General features: G+C 46.2%; 1 protein-coding gene across 2 annotated transcripts in view; it reads left to right on the plus strand.

Annotated features, from left to right (window-relative positions):
• DNAH10 (dynein axonemal heavy chain 10) overlaps window positions 1–18,523 on the plus strand; it is a 2,445,728-nt gene that overhangs the window by 1,489,932 nt on the left and 937,273 nt on the right. For both annotated transcript variants that reach the window (XM_078667623.1, XM_078667624.1), the window contains one exon: window positions 17,521–17,737. In XM_078667623.1, the coding sequence (XP_078523749.1) occupies window positions 17,521–17,737 (217 nt within the window). The remainder of the gene's footprint in view (window positions 1–17,520; window positions 17,738–18,523) is intronic.

Genomic DNA, 18,523 nt, shown 5'->3' on the forward strand with positions numbered 1-18,523 from the left:
CCTGCTCGAGCTCAGCTCAGCAACAGGAGGCACAATTGTGATGTCTGACCCTGAAAAGAGGATACCGTGAGTACTCGGGGCTTCCCGGAGGAGCTACCCAGTACTGGAATTATACCTCCAGCACCGGAAATGGTATAGGGGTATGATTCCAACATGTTTGATACCAAACATGCCCAGGTTCGGCATAGCCACTATATAGTTATCCATTGCGTAATGACGGATGGCCACTATTCTGTATCAAAATGTCTGACTGCACTTACAAAGCTTGGAGAATCGACTCCGGAGTTTGTAGGGGTGTCCTGTTCATGCACAGGCACCCACACACTTATAACCCAGCACCCTGCCTTCAGGATTGAAAGGCCTGCCTTATGGGTGACATAGGTTTTAAGTGTAGTGACCTCAGATAAAAGATAGCCTATATCTGTCTTTAGTGGTGCAAGCACCAACTTACACAGACTGCAATGACAGGCATGTAGTAACAGTTTGAGTTGTCTCTCATGGGAGGCACATTACATGCTACAGCCCACTGGAGACCCCTGGTGTACCTATGCCCTGGGTACCTCAGTACCATATACTAGGGACTTATAATGGGACACCAGTAGTGAATCTGGGATGTACATAAGTACTCACCATAACTAATTTAGGGGGAAAAGCACAGAAACTGGGGTCCGGATTAGAATGATCTCAGTCGGACGAGTCAGAAACTGCATAGCACCTGGCAAAAAGTGAGGGTAACCATAAAAGCAGATCCTGTTTTCCTACATATATCATGTGTTCTGTTGAGACTTTTATTGGCCTCGATCCCTGTGGTCCAGTGCTTGTGTGCACTGCCCCACCCAGAAGCAGTGGTCAAGGGAGATGACATATTGCTGTACCCAAACGGAACTACACTGTGACCTACTACCCCCCTCCCCCCCGCAACCGACCCAAAATCTTTTGGGCTAGCTTCCTGGAACGTAGGCGGACACAGGAAGACGTGGGGGAGGCCGAAGTTGACTCTAGACTTGAGATAGACACGACTGCCACTCCCCCACCCTCCCCAGACTGAGGACTGTACTACATACAAGACGTTACATGGTAGGCTTCCTGCACAAAGTCGTAGTGCTCCTGCTCCTGTTACATGAAGAGGCTTCTTAATTCATCCCTGAGTGTGACGCAGCCCTAGAAAACGTGCGGCATGATCCTCCTAAAGAAAAGTTACCTATGTCAGTCTGTAGATAACCATCCGTGCCTTGCTGATATTGATTATTTCTGCCAATGCCTGTGTAGTTTGTTTTCTCTTTCGTTCTTTCTGTCTTTTTGAAAAATGGCAATAAAAATATAAAAAAATAAATAGCTTGGCTTCCAGTGGACTAAATTCGGGAAGTTGCTTAAGGTCAGACAGGTATGGCGTCAGTGCATGTCGAAACTGGAGGTATGTAAAAAACTGGGAGCAGGGCATCTCAAATTTGTCCTGTAGGTTCTGAAAGGACTTCAGGGAGCAGCCCGACATCACGTCCCCTAGGGAGGAGATTCCTATCACATCCCACCCCTGAAAGCCCAGCAACACATCCAGGTGGGGCAAGCGACCATTGTGCCAAAGAGGGGTCTCTTGAGTAAGCACATTCCACCATCCCATTTTGCGCAGCGTTTGCCTCCAGACGTAAAAGACTACCTGCGTGGCAGATGGAAGGCACCGCCGAAGCGATGCAGAATACAACAGTGTATGGATGGACGCCGAGCCCATAAAGTGCAGCTCAACCGCGTAGGCCGGATCACTCCTATCACTGTACCACCATTCGTTTAAGACCAACAGGTGTGCGGCTTGATAATAAGAGAGCACATCTGATGTGGCTAGCCCCCCGTATAGGAAGATAAGAAGCACGTCCGTAACGCCACGCAAACCATCCCCCCTCGCACAAAAACCCACTCAGTGCCGAGTTGACTTGTTGGAACCAGCGGCGCGGAATCCGATGTGGGTGATTCTGTAATTGATACACTAGGCGAGGGAACGCCACCATTTTAAAGATAGCTGACCTGCCATAGATGGTCAATGGCATACACCTTCATGTCCTCGCGCGTGCGATCCCATACCGGGGTGAGGTTGTGATCCCGGGAGGCAACCGCCTCCTCCGACAGATACACCCCCAGATATTTCACCCCTCCCGATGCCAACTGAAGGCCCGACGCCCACGCTCCCACCCGCCACTGCCCACCCAGTATCCAGAACGTTGACTTACCCGGATTCATGTAAAGGCCAGAGGATTCGCCAAAAATCTGCAAAATTTGCAACAGCCATGGCCCCGACCGATCCAGGTCGGTGAGGAAAAACAAAACGTCGTCCGCATATAGAGCTATTTTATCGGTAAGACCCGAGGACAACCGAAAGCCTTTGAATTGGGCGTCCTTGCGCACCCACGCCACCAGGGGCTCCATTGCGAGCGCGAACATTAGGGGGAGAGGGGACAGCCCTGTTGCGTCCCCGGCTGAACAGAGAAGGACCTAGAAACCGCACCCTCAACTCTCACCGAAGCCGTGAGGTCAGTGTACAGCAGCCGTATATAAGCCAAGAAGCGCGGGCCCAAATTGAGGCGTCGCAATAGGGCAAACAAATACGTCCAACTCAAGGAGTCAAAAGCACGGTCCATGTCCACCAAAAATAGCGCTGCCTGCTCCTCCAAACTCCTCCAGGCTGATATTGCGACGTGGGTATGCCTAATATTGTGTCGAGTCGCCCTCTAAGGCATAAAGCCCGCCTGGTCCGGATGTACCAGATCTGAAATGTGGGGCTTGAGCCTATTAGCCAGGGCCTTAGCCAGGACCTTGGCCTCCGTATTGAGCAGCGAGATCGGACGGTAGGACGAGTGACACTCCGGGGGTCTACCCGGCTTCAGAAAGACCACCACCTCCGCGTGTCACCAATCCAGAGGGAGCACGCCACCCTCACACGCCTCCTCTACAACCGGACGAAGGCGTGGACCCAGCTGCACATAGAACCACCGGAAAAATTCGCATGGGAAGCCGTTGGGACCCGGTGCCTTACCGGGATTCAGCTCGCCCAGGGCCGTGCCCAATTCGTCGTCAGTCAGGGGCCTATCCAGTAGTACCCGCACCTCATCTGAGACCGACCGCGGGGGAAGATCATCTATGAATCGCTGGATGACATCAGCATTCAAGCATTCCTGAGGCGTATACAGCCCCTCATAGTAGGCTGCAAAGCTCTCCGCAATTGCCGGGGGCTCAAGGACGGGCACCCCCGCCGGGTCCAAGAGTTGGGGCAGTGGTTGGGCATGTATAGTGCCGTAACACAGGCGGTGCAGCATCTTACATGATTTATCCCCCCACTGGTACACCCGGCTACGAGTAGCCAGCCAGTCCTGCTGCGCCTCCTCCATCAAGCCCGCAGTGTACTGCTGTTGGGCCAAAACTAACTGTCACCTGGCAGATCTACCGCCCGCCTCCCGACTCTTACGCTCCAGCGCTTCCAGATCCGCCTCACGCTGCACCAAGTCTCTCCGCCGCTCCTTATGAGCCGCCGCGCACCCACCAGGAGATATCTACCCCCCGCAATGTGGGTTTTAAGGCTTCCTAGAGGGTAGTCGGGGAATCTACGTAGCCTACGTTGGAGATCAGATAATGATCAATTTCTTTGGTCATATGCTCCCTGTATTCATCCTGCAGCAGGTGCCACCCTGACATGCGCCACCGAAACGACTGTCTGGCCGGGCCTATGCTGAATGTGAGGACTACCGGTGAGTGATCAGACAGGGCTCTCGCAGAATGTCTGTCGATAGTATTCTATGGGCCAACCCCCTAGGAACAAATATGTAGTCCAATCTGGAGAATGAGTCGTGCGCCATGGAGAGATAAGTGTATTCCCTACGTGAGCCATGTTTATACCTCCAGGCGTCTGCCCAGTCAAGTCCCGTGGCTAGGGCATGCAGTTTGGTGTTGGGTCCCCCCAACCCCCTTCCCTCGTCAGTCGCCCCACTCCGCCACCTATCGCTACTTAGTTCCATTACATCATTTCAGTCCCCCCGACAATAGAGAGGGTATCAGGCATAGCGCACCAAAGGGACATGATCTTCTCCCCCAATGGCCACTGCAACGACGGCGGGGCATATACACTGCCAAGGGTCACCCTGTCCCCCCCTACCCTGCCCTGTGCAAAAACATACCTGCCCTGTGTGTCAGTCCAGAGTTGATCATGCACATATGAGACCCTACGGTGTATAAGGATAGCGACCCCCCTAGAGCCCCTCGTGAACCCCGAGGGGTAGACTTGAGTAAACCCAAAGTGTTGTAGGCATAGCGCCTTCGTGCCAAGTAAGTGAGTCTTCTGAAGTAATAGGACATCCGCCCCGGCCCTCTTGGCATATTGGAGAACAGCCCCTCGTTTCACTTTGTCCAACACTCCCCGCACATTCCAGTGCAGTATGCGCAGGGAGCCAGGGGCTACCCGCCCTCCCCTCTCAGCAGTGGACATACGAAGATAGTACTGTGAAAGCTGCAGGTGTCCCCATGGCTCAGCAGGCAGATAACATGGCAAACAGATAGCAGCGAAACATGCGCAAACAAATCCCCCATCCCCAAACCCAAACACCAACCCCCCCACCAACCCCCACCCCATACCTCCCAAACATGGAAGCACCTGTCGCTGTCGGATCGCAGCCTAGTCCCCAACGCGGGAACAAGAACCACCCCCTCCAATGAATCCCTCAGTGACAACCCATAACAGAGGGACTTTCACTCCCTCCCACCCACACCTGTTGGGTCAGGCTCCCAGCCCTAGAAAACTGCGCACCTAAGCATCCGCGATTACCATACATTCAGTTCGACGTGGAAGTCCAAGGCTTCATTTCACTACTTGTTGCTGCTCCGGATCACTCTGACGAGGCGCGTAGCCAGAGCGTGATCTACGTCCAGATCTCGACCTCCTACGGCGTCGCTACTGACTCCTGAGACCCTCACGAGCCATCCCACTCGAGGAGGAATCCGATTATCCACCCTGGGCCATATTGACTCGAATTTTCACCATCTCATCCGTCCATTTGAACACTTCCTCTGGGGAATCGAAGAAAAGTGTGCGGGACTTATAAATAACTCACAGCCGCGCTGGGTAGAGCAAGGCATACTGAAGCTTGAGACCACGAAGGCGGGCCTTGGCTGCAAGGAAGGATTGTCGCTGCTGCTGCACCAACCGCGTGTAGTCCGGGAAGATAAGGATGGTAGCGTTGCTATACGTGAGAGAGGCCTTCACCCTCGCCTGTCGCAGAATGGTGTCACGATCAGAGTAATTCAAAAATTTGGCGATGATCGGCCTCGGACGTGCTCCAACTGGGGATTTCTGCATCAGGGCCCTGTGGGCCCGTTCCACCACAAAGCAGCAGGAGAGAGTATCCGGGGGAAGCCAGCACTCCAGCCACTGGGCTAGAAAGCGCTCCACGTTGTCGCCCTCACAGTCCTCCGGAAATCCCACAAAGCGTAAGTTATTCCGCCGAGCCCGCCCTTCTGCGTCCTCGACCCGCATGGCCAAGCCCTTCTGTATCCTTTCCATGGCTGCGACCTTCTTTTTTAGCACGGACACATCATCTTCCACCTCTGATATGCGGGTCTCTGCGCCGGTGATCCGCTCCACTGCATTCTGCAGGTCCTGGTGGAGCAGCGTAACGTCTGATCCCACTGCCCCGATCTTGGCATCCAACATGTCCCTGGACTGTGTTATGGCCGCCAACAACGCCGCATTGTTGGGTGCTGGACTCTGTGAGCCTGCGGCGCCAGTCGCCTGGCTCGCCTCCGTAAATTTGTCGAGGATCCCGTGTCATCGTGGCTGCATTAGGTGTTCCCAACAATAGGACTTTCCGCCCCAATGCCCGTCTCCACCGGCAAGTCAGAGGTCAGCTAGGGCAATAGGTAAGTCAATGGGCCCACTTCCACCGTCCGCAGGCCGTTTGGATGCGCAGACACACAACGGAGCAGACCCCCGGTCACTGCAATGCTGGATCAGCAGAGAGGGCCACGGACCACGTTACTGGGGGCCCCGGCCAGGAGATCAAGGCCTGCCGGCCCCAGCCGCAATCCCAGTGGGCCTCCGCATGAGCACCAACCCACTGATACCGGGGTTCCGCACCGGGGTTCCGCAATCCCCCACCGGGACCCGATCTGGCCCCCGAGCCCCACCACCGGAGGATAGAACTGGTGCCAAGGAGGATCAATGCGGAGGGGAGGGGGAGGGAGGGCCAACGCACCCCACCGCACTCCACTGGCCCACACCGCTCACCGCAGTCCAAAGATCATCGTAGATCTCACAAGGTAGCCACTGCCAGCACAGCCAGTCCGCAGGAGGGCCACCTGAACAGCGCCCCAGACCAGTGCACAATCCGGCAAGCAATGGCGCCACGGGCCACTTCCTCACTCCAGGCCCTCTCAAGGATATGCACTTCGCCTCAAGATGGCGGCCGCTTCCATCGGGCCGCCTCGGAGTGGGGCTCCCCTCGATCTTCACGGGTGCCGCTGTGCCCAGTTCACAGCCCCTGCGGCGACTCTGCCCCGACACCAGCCAGGATCTTAGGCGCGCTCAGCCCCGTGTGTGCTGGAGTGAGCTGCGCCCCGCCTGCGCCCGCTTCACTGCCCCGCTCTCGCCGACAATCAGGTGCCTCTCGCCGGGCCTCGCAAAAATCGAGGCCCCGGCTTTAAGCTCCGCCAGTCCCGCAGGCCTCGCCACGCCGCCAGAGCTCCGCACGTCGTCCGGAGCCCGGGATGTCGCCGCTGCCGCCATCGGACAGTTCCGCAGGAGCGGACGACCCCGCAGGAGGAAGCAGCGCCCTTGTGGATGCTCAGGGCCAGGATATTGCCACAGGATGTACAGCGGCTGGTCGGAGCTCAGGTTCTACACGACCGCCATCGTTGCCAGCTAAGCCACGCCCCCAAGCAAATCATTTTTTTAATCATGTTGTTTAACCTATAAGGCACCAGACCGTTTGGCGCCATAATTGTTTGCTAAGTATTTCTCATGATGTGAACCTTCTTGTGCCTTGCATTCATCCTTATTAACTTTTTGATAATGCCTAGGTATGTAAAAGAAAGAACAGAACAGGAGGACACAGTTTCTCTGTCCATGTGCCATTATTATCTCAGATCACCTTTGTGCTGATACTGAGGTTAAGTCGCTTAGAAAGCATTTTTTAAATGTGTTTTTACTGTCGGCCTACAGAATGGGATGAGTCAGAAGGCTCCTGCATAGCTGGGGTACCTGGTGTGGCTTCAAGGCGTCTCCGATGTTGGGCGCCAGGAACAGTGCTGGTGGCTTCGTTAATGCACACTCATTTGTGCAAACGTATGGAATCTACTTATCCAACAGCAAGAAACCATTGGTGATCATGTGCTATATTCAGCTTTCTTAAAATAACCAATGAAAAAACTTTTAGTAATCTGATTAACTTTTCTTTGGCCAGGTTACTAAGTGAACAACCTTGCCAGAACAAAGATTGTGAAGGTGGATTGTATCCAGCATGTGTACGGACCATCATATGATGTGTGGTCAACGGCATTGTAGCTACAACCACTGTCTTCGACAGAGTGCCCCTAAAGGCGAAAAATGGAGCAAGGATTTTGGAGGATGACTATTGCTGTTGAGAAACATTACTGCTTTAATATACAGTCCAGAGCTGTGTTGACAGTGGGACAAAAAATGCTACAAAACCTGTTTGCACAAGGGGGCCCACATTTCCAGCAACCAGTTTTCTCAGTGTCCGTGCTTTTTTAATCCTAATTTACACATTTGATTCTATAGAAGATGCAATGCTGGTGTTTTTCAGTTTTTGAATAATTTAAACATTTTCCACATGACTCACGTTTTGCCATGCCATTATTTACTCTTGATGAGCTTTGACATTTTGGCTTTTGATCTTATCTCTGAGGAGAGTTGAGCTTTGTGGCTCTCCCTGCCTCATTGGCCAGAGTTCAAGTCACAAATGAGGGAGAGTGTGTAGGAAAGTAGGATCTGCTTTCATGGTTACCCCTACTTTTTGCTGGTGTCAGTATGTTTTATGACTACTCTGGCTGGGTTCCTGCTAATCAAGACCCCAGTCACTGCTTTTTATCCCTACATTAGAAAGTAGTAAGTACTTTGGTACCTCCACAATGGTCTACTGATGTACTCATATAAGTCCCTAGTATATGGTACAAAGGAACCCAGGACATAGGTACCCCAGGAGTCTCCCAGGTGCTGCAGCATGTATTATGCAACCCTGAGAGACCACTCCACCTGTGACTACAGGCCTGCCATTGCAGCGTGTGTAAGCTGGTGCTAGCACCCCTCACAACACATATAAGTTTCCTTATATCTGAGGTCAATGCACTTAAAACCTATAAGTTACCCCTACGGCAGGCATTTCAATCCTGAAGGTAGGGTGCTGTGTTATAAGTGTGAGGGTGCCCTTGCATGAGTAGGACACCCCCTACAAAACCCGGAGTCAATTCTCCAGACTGTGTAAGTGCGGATACATATAGTGGCCATGCGTCATTAAGCAATGGCTCACTATATAGTGGATGTGCCAAACCTGGACATGTGTATGAAACATGTTGGAATCATACCCCAATACTGTTTCTGGTGTTGGAGGTATAATTTCATGCACTGGGGGCTCCTCTGGGAAGCACCCAGTACTCCCGGTAACAGCCTTCCAGGGTTTGGCAGTGTCAGGAATCTCGTTAATACCATTTCCCTGATTAAGGGTAGTTGCAAAAAGAGACTCACAAGAAGACATAAGGTCTTAGTAAAACCCTATTGTGTCAATCTGTGGATTGATAACTAGTTAGAGGAAAAAGCACGTTACACGATGGCCGCCATGTTTTCATGGCATTCTGTGTAGTTTATGGGGTTGTGAAATCTCGCGATTTTAGAGATCTTGAGATGTGAGAGTGCGCGTTCCTCTATCAGATAATGTGTTACCGAAGGTAAGTAACTTGTTCATCAGGCCCTGTTGCAAGAATTACTGAGGATATTTTCTGATGTCCAAAAGATAGACTGTTTGTATGTACATGAAAGATGAGAAGTTCACAGTGGTACCCCTGACAAAGATTTTAATAACATTGCAGGAATGGAGAAGTATATTGTGTTCCTCAACATGCAGGTTACTTTTTCATATCCTCACTGAAGATTTTTGCTATTAGTAATAGTAATCAAACATTTTCAATTCAGTGTAATGCCTGTATTTGAGAAAAGAAGAATTAAAAGTATAACCCAGTCTCTATAACTGGCTCATGAAAGAAGTCTTGTGGGAAGCTGTGCTGTCCGCACTGCACAGTACTATGTTTCTACTACACAGTCTAAGGTTTACCATAATTGTTATGAACCTAGCTCAGATTCCGAAATACAGAATTTGGTTCATTGGGGGACGGCTCTTTCTGTTGTACTTCGTATGTCAGGAAGTGCTATGGGGCACAGGAGCGGGACTCCAAGCCCGATGCTGGGTTGTGGGGGAAGCAAAAGCTCAGCCGCAGCGTGGCCGTGCACAACGGGTGTGCCAAAGACAAGCACGTCTGCACCTGTCCGCGCCCAGCGCTAGAACCCCTGCTTGTTTCACCCCACAAAGGTATGCATGGGATGAACTGATTGTACTAACTAAGGCTGAGTGTCCAAATCCTGATGTACTGGCTGAAAGTAACTTTAATTTTAAACTGAGATGTGATTCATGCAGTCTAGCTGCTCAGTGTCAGAAAGCCAAATATATAACTGCCAGGGAAAGTGGGGATAATACCCTTCTACCCCCACCGTAAACTTAGCAGTTAAGTGTTGGTGTGAGGGAGGGATTTCAAGGACCTCCTGGTGACCACATCCCTCGGCAGACACAAGCGGGAATCACTAGACCGTCGGTTGACACTAGGGATAGCACTAATGCGTTCTACTGAACACAAGATCAACAGGGAAACATAAATATGCAGTTGAAGATATGATACAAATCAAAAACCTGATTTGGTTTTCTTAACAGAACCATGGGCCAATAATGCCTCTGAACCAGATTGGAATGTTGCTATACCCCCTGGCTATCAGGTAGCCTGTGCAGTCAGTGTAGGGGAAAAAGGGGGAGGCATTGCTGTAATACACAGTGCCCAGTTCACAGTGAGGACAGAGCTGGTGACTATAGTGGAAGTAGAGGCAATGACCTTTAGCGTCAAAAGGAATAACACATTGCTTCTGCCCGGGCTCCTTATTTATAGACCCCTGGGGGCGCGGTCTCCGTTCAGCAGGGCACTTCAGACTTTTCTCAAATCATGCTCTGATACCCCGTCGTTCACGATTCTTGGGGACTTTAACTTCCACTAAGAAGTTAATGATGATGCGGAGACTGATACGCTGATGGACAATCTTGCAGGTTATGGGCTAAAACAGATAGTACTGGGCCCGCACATTCAGCTGGCCACACCTTAGATGGCATTTTTAAGAATACCCAGAATTTAGCTCTGTCAAGTGTTCTACCAATACTTTGGTCAGACCATCATGTGATAGTCTTCAACATTACAATCCCTAACATCAGTAAAGATCAGAGGAATAGACTGCCTTTGGCCAAGTTCCGCCGTTAGAAAGATATTCAAAGAAACCAACTGGCAGACACACTGTCAGCTAATCCTCCTAACACTAGGCTTGACCCTGATGCTGCGGCAAACAATTACGATTATTGGATTAGGACATCAATAGAACAACTTTTCCCTGAAATAACTAAACAGCCCCAAAAAAATCGGACTATAGCGCTGTGGTACAGGGCTGAGCTTAGACGCATAAAAGCCAAATGCAGATGCCTTGAACGGCTCTGGAGGACGGACTATACTGGGAAACATAAAGCAGTCTATTCCCTAGGGGAATATAAGGAAGCCATTAAACAGGCCAAAGTGACTTACTACACAACCAAAATAGCTGATGCTAAAAACTCCTCAAAGGATCTTTTTAAAACAGTTGTAGCCCTAGCCAAACATCCACATGATAACCTTTTCAATCCAGACCAGAACTATATAGATAAATTTGCCTCCTTTTTTCAAAATAAAGTACAGGTTGTATATGATGAATTACAGAAATATGTGCCTATAACAAGGGATAATAACGACGATCCCCAGGAGGAAATTTATTCCCAGAGTAGTCTTTACAACTCTCAGTTCTAGCGGCAGAGAAAGTTAATTACTTACTACTCTCCACTAAATCTGGATCTCCTTTGGACCTGTGTCCGCCATCAATTCTGCATTTGGTCTCCGACCTTTTTAGCACACACATTACCCCCCTTCTAAATGTCATACTTTGTTCTTTTGTTTATCCCTTTTAACATTTCATATTCTGTTCATATTGCCCTTTTAATAGAATTTTCCTTTGATTTTGGCTCATGCCATCCTTGACTGATTCTGTTAGAACGTTGGAATAATACTGTCATTGGAAGTTACAGCTACTGACCTGTAAGCTGTTGTACTGTGTCTCTCTTATTAAAGATCTTCAACTATTTTATGAATTTAATTTTCATTGGATTTCACAATTTGGCGACGAGGACAAAGGAATTCCCCTTTTAAACTTCAAGTACCAGCTACATTTGATTTTGAGACACAGGAGCGGTACACATTGAACAACATTTGAACTAACATCATTACTGTGCAAGATACCCTTGGACTTTGGATAATCCTACTGAAAACCTGGATTTTATACTTTGTTTCCGAAGGTACTTATTGTTTTTCAACTCTTTTTCGCAATTTGGAGCATTATTCATACCGTATTTGTCCCGTGCTGTCTGCATTCTTTGATTGCTGCATTCTACATCACGCCGATTCATTGTGCTGCCGTGGATCACTCAGTGTGTTGACGCGTCGGCAAAGCGTTGGAGCGTTACATGTCATAACGCATAGCTGTGTATGCGCAAGGACGCCGGAGCGTGCATTGACGTGTATGTGCAAGGACGCCGGAGCGTTTCACATCAAAACGGAGCAGCTACACTACAGCGAGGCACCAGCTCCAGTTACCTCGTAATTCCGGTCAATTTGACAAAACACCGTGTGAGGTTACTAACATCTGGGGAGCGCCAAGTGGGATTACTAACATTTGAAACAAGATCCAAACAACTTTGGGAACATTTTAAATATTGACTTTTAACTCCAATAGAAATATTCTTCATACAAAACAAGTCTAAAGTATTTTCAAGGATGTTTTTTCTTTATGGTGATGGTGCATTTCACGCTGATGTGCACAGCTCTAAGTTGCAACGATAGATTTTATTTATTTAAAATTACCGACAATTACATTTAACATATTTTCTTTTAGGTTCTTCAATGTATATACTAATGTGTACAGCAATGAATGTGTTTTGAATGTTATCACTACATTATTTTAACTAGCTTTCAATATTATTACCTTACAATTTAGGTCAATATACAGTTTGATCCACCTACCAAGTTTCTCCAAAGCAAGGGAGATCCTCCAATTCCATGGGTTAGGTGGAAAGAAGAATATTTTTTACTTACTTAAGCCATTGATGGGGAAAGAATGGGAAATTAAAGGAAGAAAAGCATTTTTCTTCATTGTTTGGGATCCGAGGGGCAAGATATTTTTAGAATGCTTCCTGTTGTACCTGGAGAGTTGGGAGTGTTTGATGAAGCTGTTTTGAGAGTTGAAACTAGGTTCAAACCAATGGCAAGCATTGCTTTGAATCGCTACAAATATTATACTCGTGCGCAAAAAGAGTCTGAGACCTTTGATGATTTTTTGACAGCTTTGAGATCACTTGTTATATCTTGCAACTCTGGGGCCATAACCGATGAAATGATGAGAGATCAGATCATTTTGAATGTTAGGAGAAAGAAAACGCAAGAGCAGTTATGGATTTTAGGTAATCCAAGTTTGCATGATACCATATCAACTGCTAAGGCATTTGAACAATCTGATAAATGGATTAAGACTGTGCAGGAAGTTGGTAACAAAAGTGACAAGGATGGTAAGAGTGGTGATGAGATATGTGCAATCAACAATTTGGTAAAACAATTTCCCGCTACAAAAGTTACTGGAAGTGGGGTTGTTTGTTATAGATGTGGAAGTAATTCTCATGTTGCCTCTTTCAAGTTCTGTCCTGCTATCGGGAAACAGTGTAACAAGTGTGGAAGGGTAGGACATTTTTCTAAAGCTTGCAGGGATGACAAGAGGAGAAGTGTTGATAGGAGTAAAAGTCATGGTATTAAGAACAATGAGGTGTCGTCTGTGAGGTGTAGTAGCAATGATGGAGTTTGCTATAAATGTGACCATTCACAAGATAAGGATGCGAATAAGGAAAGAGGAATTGTAGTTTCCCTTGTCAATATTTGTTTCATTGATGGGGAAAATTTGAATTCTCCTAAATGCATAGTACGGTTCTTGGAAGAAGATCTTGAATTGATGGCTGATTCTGGTTCTCCCTGGACCAGCATAACTGAGAATAATTTTCAAGACAAATTTGGAAACAAGAAATCAATTCATGATCTGTGTCCACCGGATATTGTTGCTCAGGGGTTTGATGGTTCTGCAATTGATTTCATGGGATGTGTTGCATCCTGGATAATTTTCAAGGAAAGGACAGACTTTATTAAACTTTATGTTGCTAAGAAAGGAATTAATGTGTTAGGATGGAGGGATCAATGGAAGTTGAACGTTGTTTTGAATCCCCACAGCATAGAACCAGTGATGGTAGTTGATGAAGTGTTGGACAAAGGCACATTAAGTGAATTAAATCTAGAAAATTTCCAAGTGTGTTTTCAGAAAAACTGGGGAAACTTAAGGTATTATACATGTTATTAAGCTTAAACAAAATGCTTCACCAGTTAAACAAAAATTGAGAAATGTACCTCTCAATGTGAGGGAAGAATTAGGTAATTCTTTAAAAGAAATGCTTGACACTGGTGTTATTGAAGAGGTAGAATCTTCGGAGTGGGGTTCTCCAGTGGTCCTTGCGCGCAAACCAGATAAATCTTTAAGACTTTGCATTGATTTGAGAGCTCTAAATGCAAACATACTCATTGACTGTCATCCGCTTCCGGACATAAATGAAGTTGTAAGCATGTTGGGGGGTGCCACAGTGTTTTCTACACTGGATCTTAGATCAGCATATCACCAGGTGGAATTGGCGGAGGAATCATGGCATATGACAGCCTTTATTACACCTCAAGGGTTGTTCCAATTCAAGAGGATGCCTTTCGGACTGGCGTCGGCGGCGTCAGTCTTTCAAAGGACCATGTGCCACATTTTCAAGATTATGTAAAGTGCTTCCAAGACGATATATTGATATTTACTTGTGACGTAGGTGCTCACATTCGAAATTTGAAAAATGTTTGTGAAGTATTAAGTAAACATGGTCTTACTTTAAAAGGGAAAAAATTTAAATTATATCAAGAATCAGTAGAATATCTAGGCCATACTGTGTCCAAGCATGGAGTATTTCCCAAAAAATCACTTGTTGCCGCTTTTTTGAAAGCGCCTGCTCCAGATTGTAAAGATAAATTGCTTTCATTCTCAGGTCTTTGTGAATATTACAGTAAATTCATTCCAAACTTTGCTACAAAAATGGAGCCCTTGAGGGAACTTACTAGGAAAAACGTAGAGTTCTTATAGGGTAGCAGGCAACAAGAAGCATTTAAGAATGTTAAAGCTGAAATGGTGGCTGCACCCACACTTAAACCTTTTTGCATGAATAAGATATGTATTCTTACAGTTGATGCAAGCCTGTATGGTTTGGGGTGTGTGTTATCACAACAAGCAGGGAAGGAAGAATGGAATGTACCGTTTGCTTTGCGTACCCTCAGTGTGTCAGTTGTTAGGATGTGTTTGGGGTGTTGAACACTTCCGCAACTACATTTGGGGAGCTCGGTTTGTACTAAGAACAGACCATAAGCTAAGCCTTTGATTGCTATTTTGTCGCCGGGTGGTGGTTCTAAAGCTACTGCTCGGATTGCTAGACTGATGTCTAGGTTACAAGAACATAGTTTCGATATTGAATATGTTCCAGGTAAAAGCAATGTGACAGCCGATTGTCTTTCCAGACTTCCTTGTGATGGGGAAAGTATACGTGAAGAAGAGGAAGTGGTAGCAAGTATTTCTGAAATTGTTTCAGAGACGTTTGGTTTAATTACGGAAGAGATGTGGAAAGAGAGTATGAGTGAGGATGAAGTTTTGAGAAAAATAGTGGAGTACTTAAAGTTTGGTTTGCCATCCAAAAATTAGATTCCTTCTGAGATGGCCCAATTTTGGAATGTATCCAGTGAACTTTTCACAGAAGAGGATTTAGTTTTGAGAGATGGTAAGTGTTGTTCTCCCCTCAACACTTTGGAATCGCATTTTGGAGATGAACCATGAGAGCCATCTTGGAATCTCGTCTATGAAGAGATTAATCAGGTCTGTTTTTTGGTGGCCTGGAATGGACAGATTCATAGATAGAGTGGTTAGGGAGTGTCCAGAGTGCATCTGGAGTGATAAGATTTGTAGATGTGTCCTGCACCATTGATTCCAGTAAAGTGGCCTAGTCAACCATGGCAAAAAGTTGGTTTGGATATTGCTGGACCTTTCAATTTCTTACCTCAGGACTGCAAGTTTGCGTTAGTGGCAGTACACTACCATTCAAAGTGGCCTGAAGTTAAGTTAGTACCGCATCCCAGTACTGATAGTGTGATTTTATTTTTAAAAGAAATTTTTGCTCGTGAAGGGTATCCAGAAGTACTGATTTCTGATAATGGCGTACAGTTTAGGTCTAATCAAATGTTCGAGTTCCTGAAGTTTTACAACATACGACATGTCACAACTGCATTGTATGAACCACAAGTTAATGGACAGGTGGAGAGGTACAATAGAGTGCTGAAACAAGATATACTTTGGGCACGTGGTTTTGGTTCTCTTTGGAAGGAAAAGTTGAGAGAGAAACTTTGGCTATATCGTATAACACCACAGTCCACCATGGAGGTTTCTCCTTTTCGTTTGTTGAGAGGTAGAGATCCTATTTCTAAGCTGTGTCCGTGGTGGGTCAAAAATGCGATGAAGAGTGGGAATTCCAAGATTCATGTGAGGATTTAGCTCAGAAAATTGAAGTAAAGCAGACAAGAGTAAGGCATATTATGATTCTCGCATGAAAGTTTAAAAACCTTCCTTTATCATTGGAGAATGGGTGAGGATAAGGAAACCGGGACATATTTCCAAAGGAGAATGTAAATTTGGTAAACCTATTAAGGTTGTAAAAGTTAATCGTAACAGTGTAGTTACACAAGACGGAAGAGTATGGAATGTGAGGCGTGTTCCCAAGTGTGTTTCATATTCGCATTAACTTTGCATTCTTTAGGGGAGAGGTGTGTTACATTGTCATACTTTGTTCTTTTATATCTCCATTTGAACATTTCATATACTGTTCATATTGCCCTTTTAATAGAATTGTTTTCCTTTGATTTTGGCTCATGCCATCCTTGACTGATTCTGTTAGAACGTTAGAATAATACTGTCATTGGAAGTTACAGCTACTGACCTGTAAGCTGTTGTACTGTGTCTCTCTTATTAAAGATCTTCAACTATTTTATGAATTTAATTTTCATTGGAATTCACACCTGTGTCCGCCATCAATTCTGCATTTGGTCTCCGACCTGTGCAGCACACATATTACCCCCTTCTAAATGAGGTAATTAGAACCAGTGTTTACCCTCAGCTACGGAAAAAGGCCTGTATCAGACCGATTATTAAGAAAGCCACCCTAGATCCTGCGGCGGTCAAGAACTATTGCCCAATATCCGGTCTCCCATTACCAGCCAAAATTCTAGAAAAGGCCATTAACATAGAACTTATGAATTATTTGGATGATAGGCTACTTCTTGATTTCCATAGGAATCAATGGCAATTACCGATTCGGTAAATACCGAATCGGTAATTACCGAATCTTACCGATTCGGTAATTGTTACAGAATAATTACCTACATGGCATTTACCAATTTGTAAATACCGAATCGGTAAAATTCGGTATTTACGATTCGGTAAATGCCATTTACCTACATATGGCCCTTAGTGTGCACAGTCCAATCCTCCTCCCTGATCTACCAGCGTCGCCCTAACCCAGCCCCAAAGAAACAAAAAATAAAACTATATTAACCTGGTTATTATCAGTTTATTTTTCCCTTTTCCACTGCTCTGAGAGCAGTGGTACAACACTTCTCTGCCTTAGCAGAGGAGCCCCTCGTGTGCACCCATAAACTCTCTCAGAACAGCTGTCAGCTCTAGAAAAGCGTCGGCAGATTTTACGCTGGTGAGATCAAGATTTGTTTACCGTTAGTGGCTACCTACAGGTATTGCTTAAGGATCAAAAGCTGTGAGGCTGAAGTTGATCTTATGGGTGCAACCAGCATGTACTACAGCATTTTTCCATTGCCGTTCAGTGTTAGTGAAGTGGTTAGATCTTTAAAGCGGAGATCCTATTGGTGAATCATTAAATCAACTTCTCAAGATACTTGTAATTGTTCTGTAAAATACTTATATACGTCATAGCAATTCTAAATGTTCTCTTATACTTTCTGAAACAGGTGACACAGCTGAGCATGATGTTGGATGCTTTGTTGGAAAAAGAGATGGAAGAGCCAGCTGTCCTGGAATGCTATTTTATAGAAGCTCTCTATTGTTCATTGGGTGCTACGCTTTTAGAAGCTGGAAGAATTAAATTTGATGAGTACATCAAACGCCTTGCCTCAATGAGCTCAGTTTCTGATGAAAACACACTGGCTGAACCAGGACACCTGCCAGGTGAGCTATTCTGTTGTGTTTAATGTGTTCATATGAAAATGTAGAACTAGCTAGCAGCTTTAAAGGCACACAGTTGCATAACTTACAAAGATGGGACTGTGCTGTAGCAATTGCACGTTCCTTCTGTACTGGATCAAACAGGAACAAATATTCTTTTACAAGTTTTCCCTCATGAATATACCAACATTGGGACTCATTGTAAAGAAAAGACTGCAGACCACAAAATAAACCACCTTTTATAAGTTTAGGTTAGTAAGCTCAAAATCCTGGGAAAAACTTCAATAAAAACTGGAACTACAACATATCATGCATCATTTAAAATGCCTCGAACCAAAACTAACATTTTCTTCAGTAGTTTAAACTTCTTCAGAGGGAGATACAAGCAATACTGCCAATGTTCTCAGCAATATAATGTCTACAGCCCTTCACCAGACTATCTGGGCATGGTTTATCTAACTGGGGGTTTGAGCCAGGCCAAGTGTTTTGTTGCATGTAAGGCTGATACAAATTTGAATGGAGTTATGTAGGAGGCTGGCTTAGTATATGGTGCACACTTATTTAGGTGATGCACCTTGCACTAAACCAGGCAACCCTTATGGTGAATTTAGCTCTCAAAGTGGAAGCTGTGGAGAGCAGCCCCAGGCTTATCTTGAAGGAGTGTTAAGCAGCTTGTTTTACCAGTTTAATCATGTAGTGTAGGTTAAAATAAAAAGAACCACACAATGTTATATAAAAATACTTCTATTTATTATTCAACACTCACAAACACATTGGTATATCTTCTAC

Source organism: Lissotriton helveticus, chromosome 11, assembly GCF_964261635.1.
Source record: "Lissotriton helveticus chromosome 11, aLisHel1.1, whole genome shotgun sequence".
NCBI classification, from domain to species: domain Eukaryota; kingdom Metazoa; phylum Chordata; class Amphibia; order Caudata; family Salamandridae; genus Lissotriton; species Lissotriton helveticus.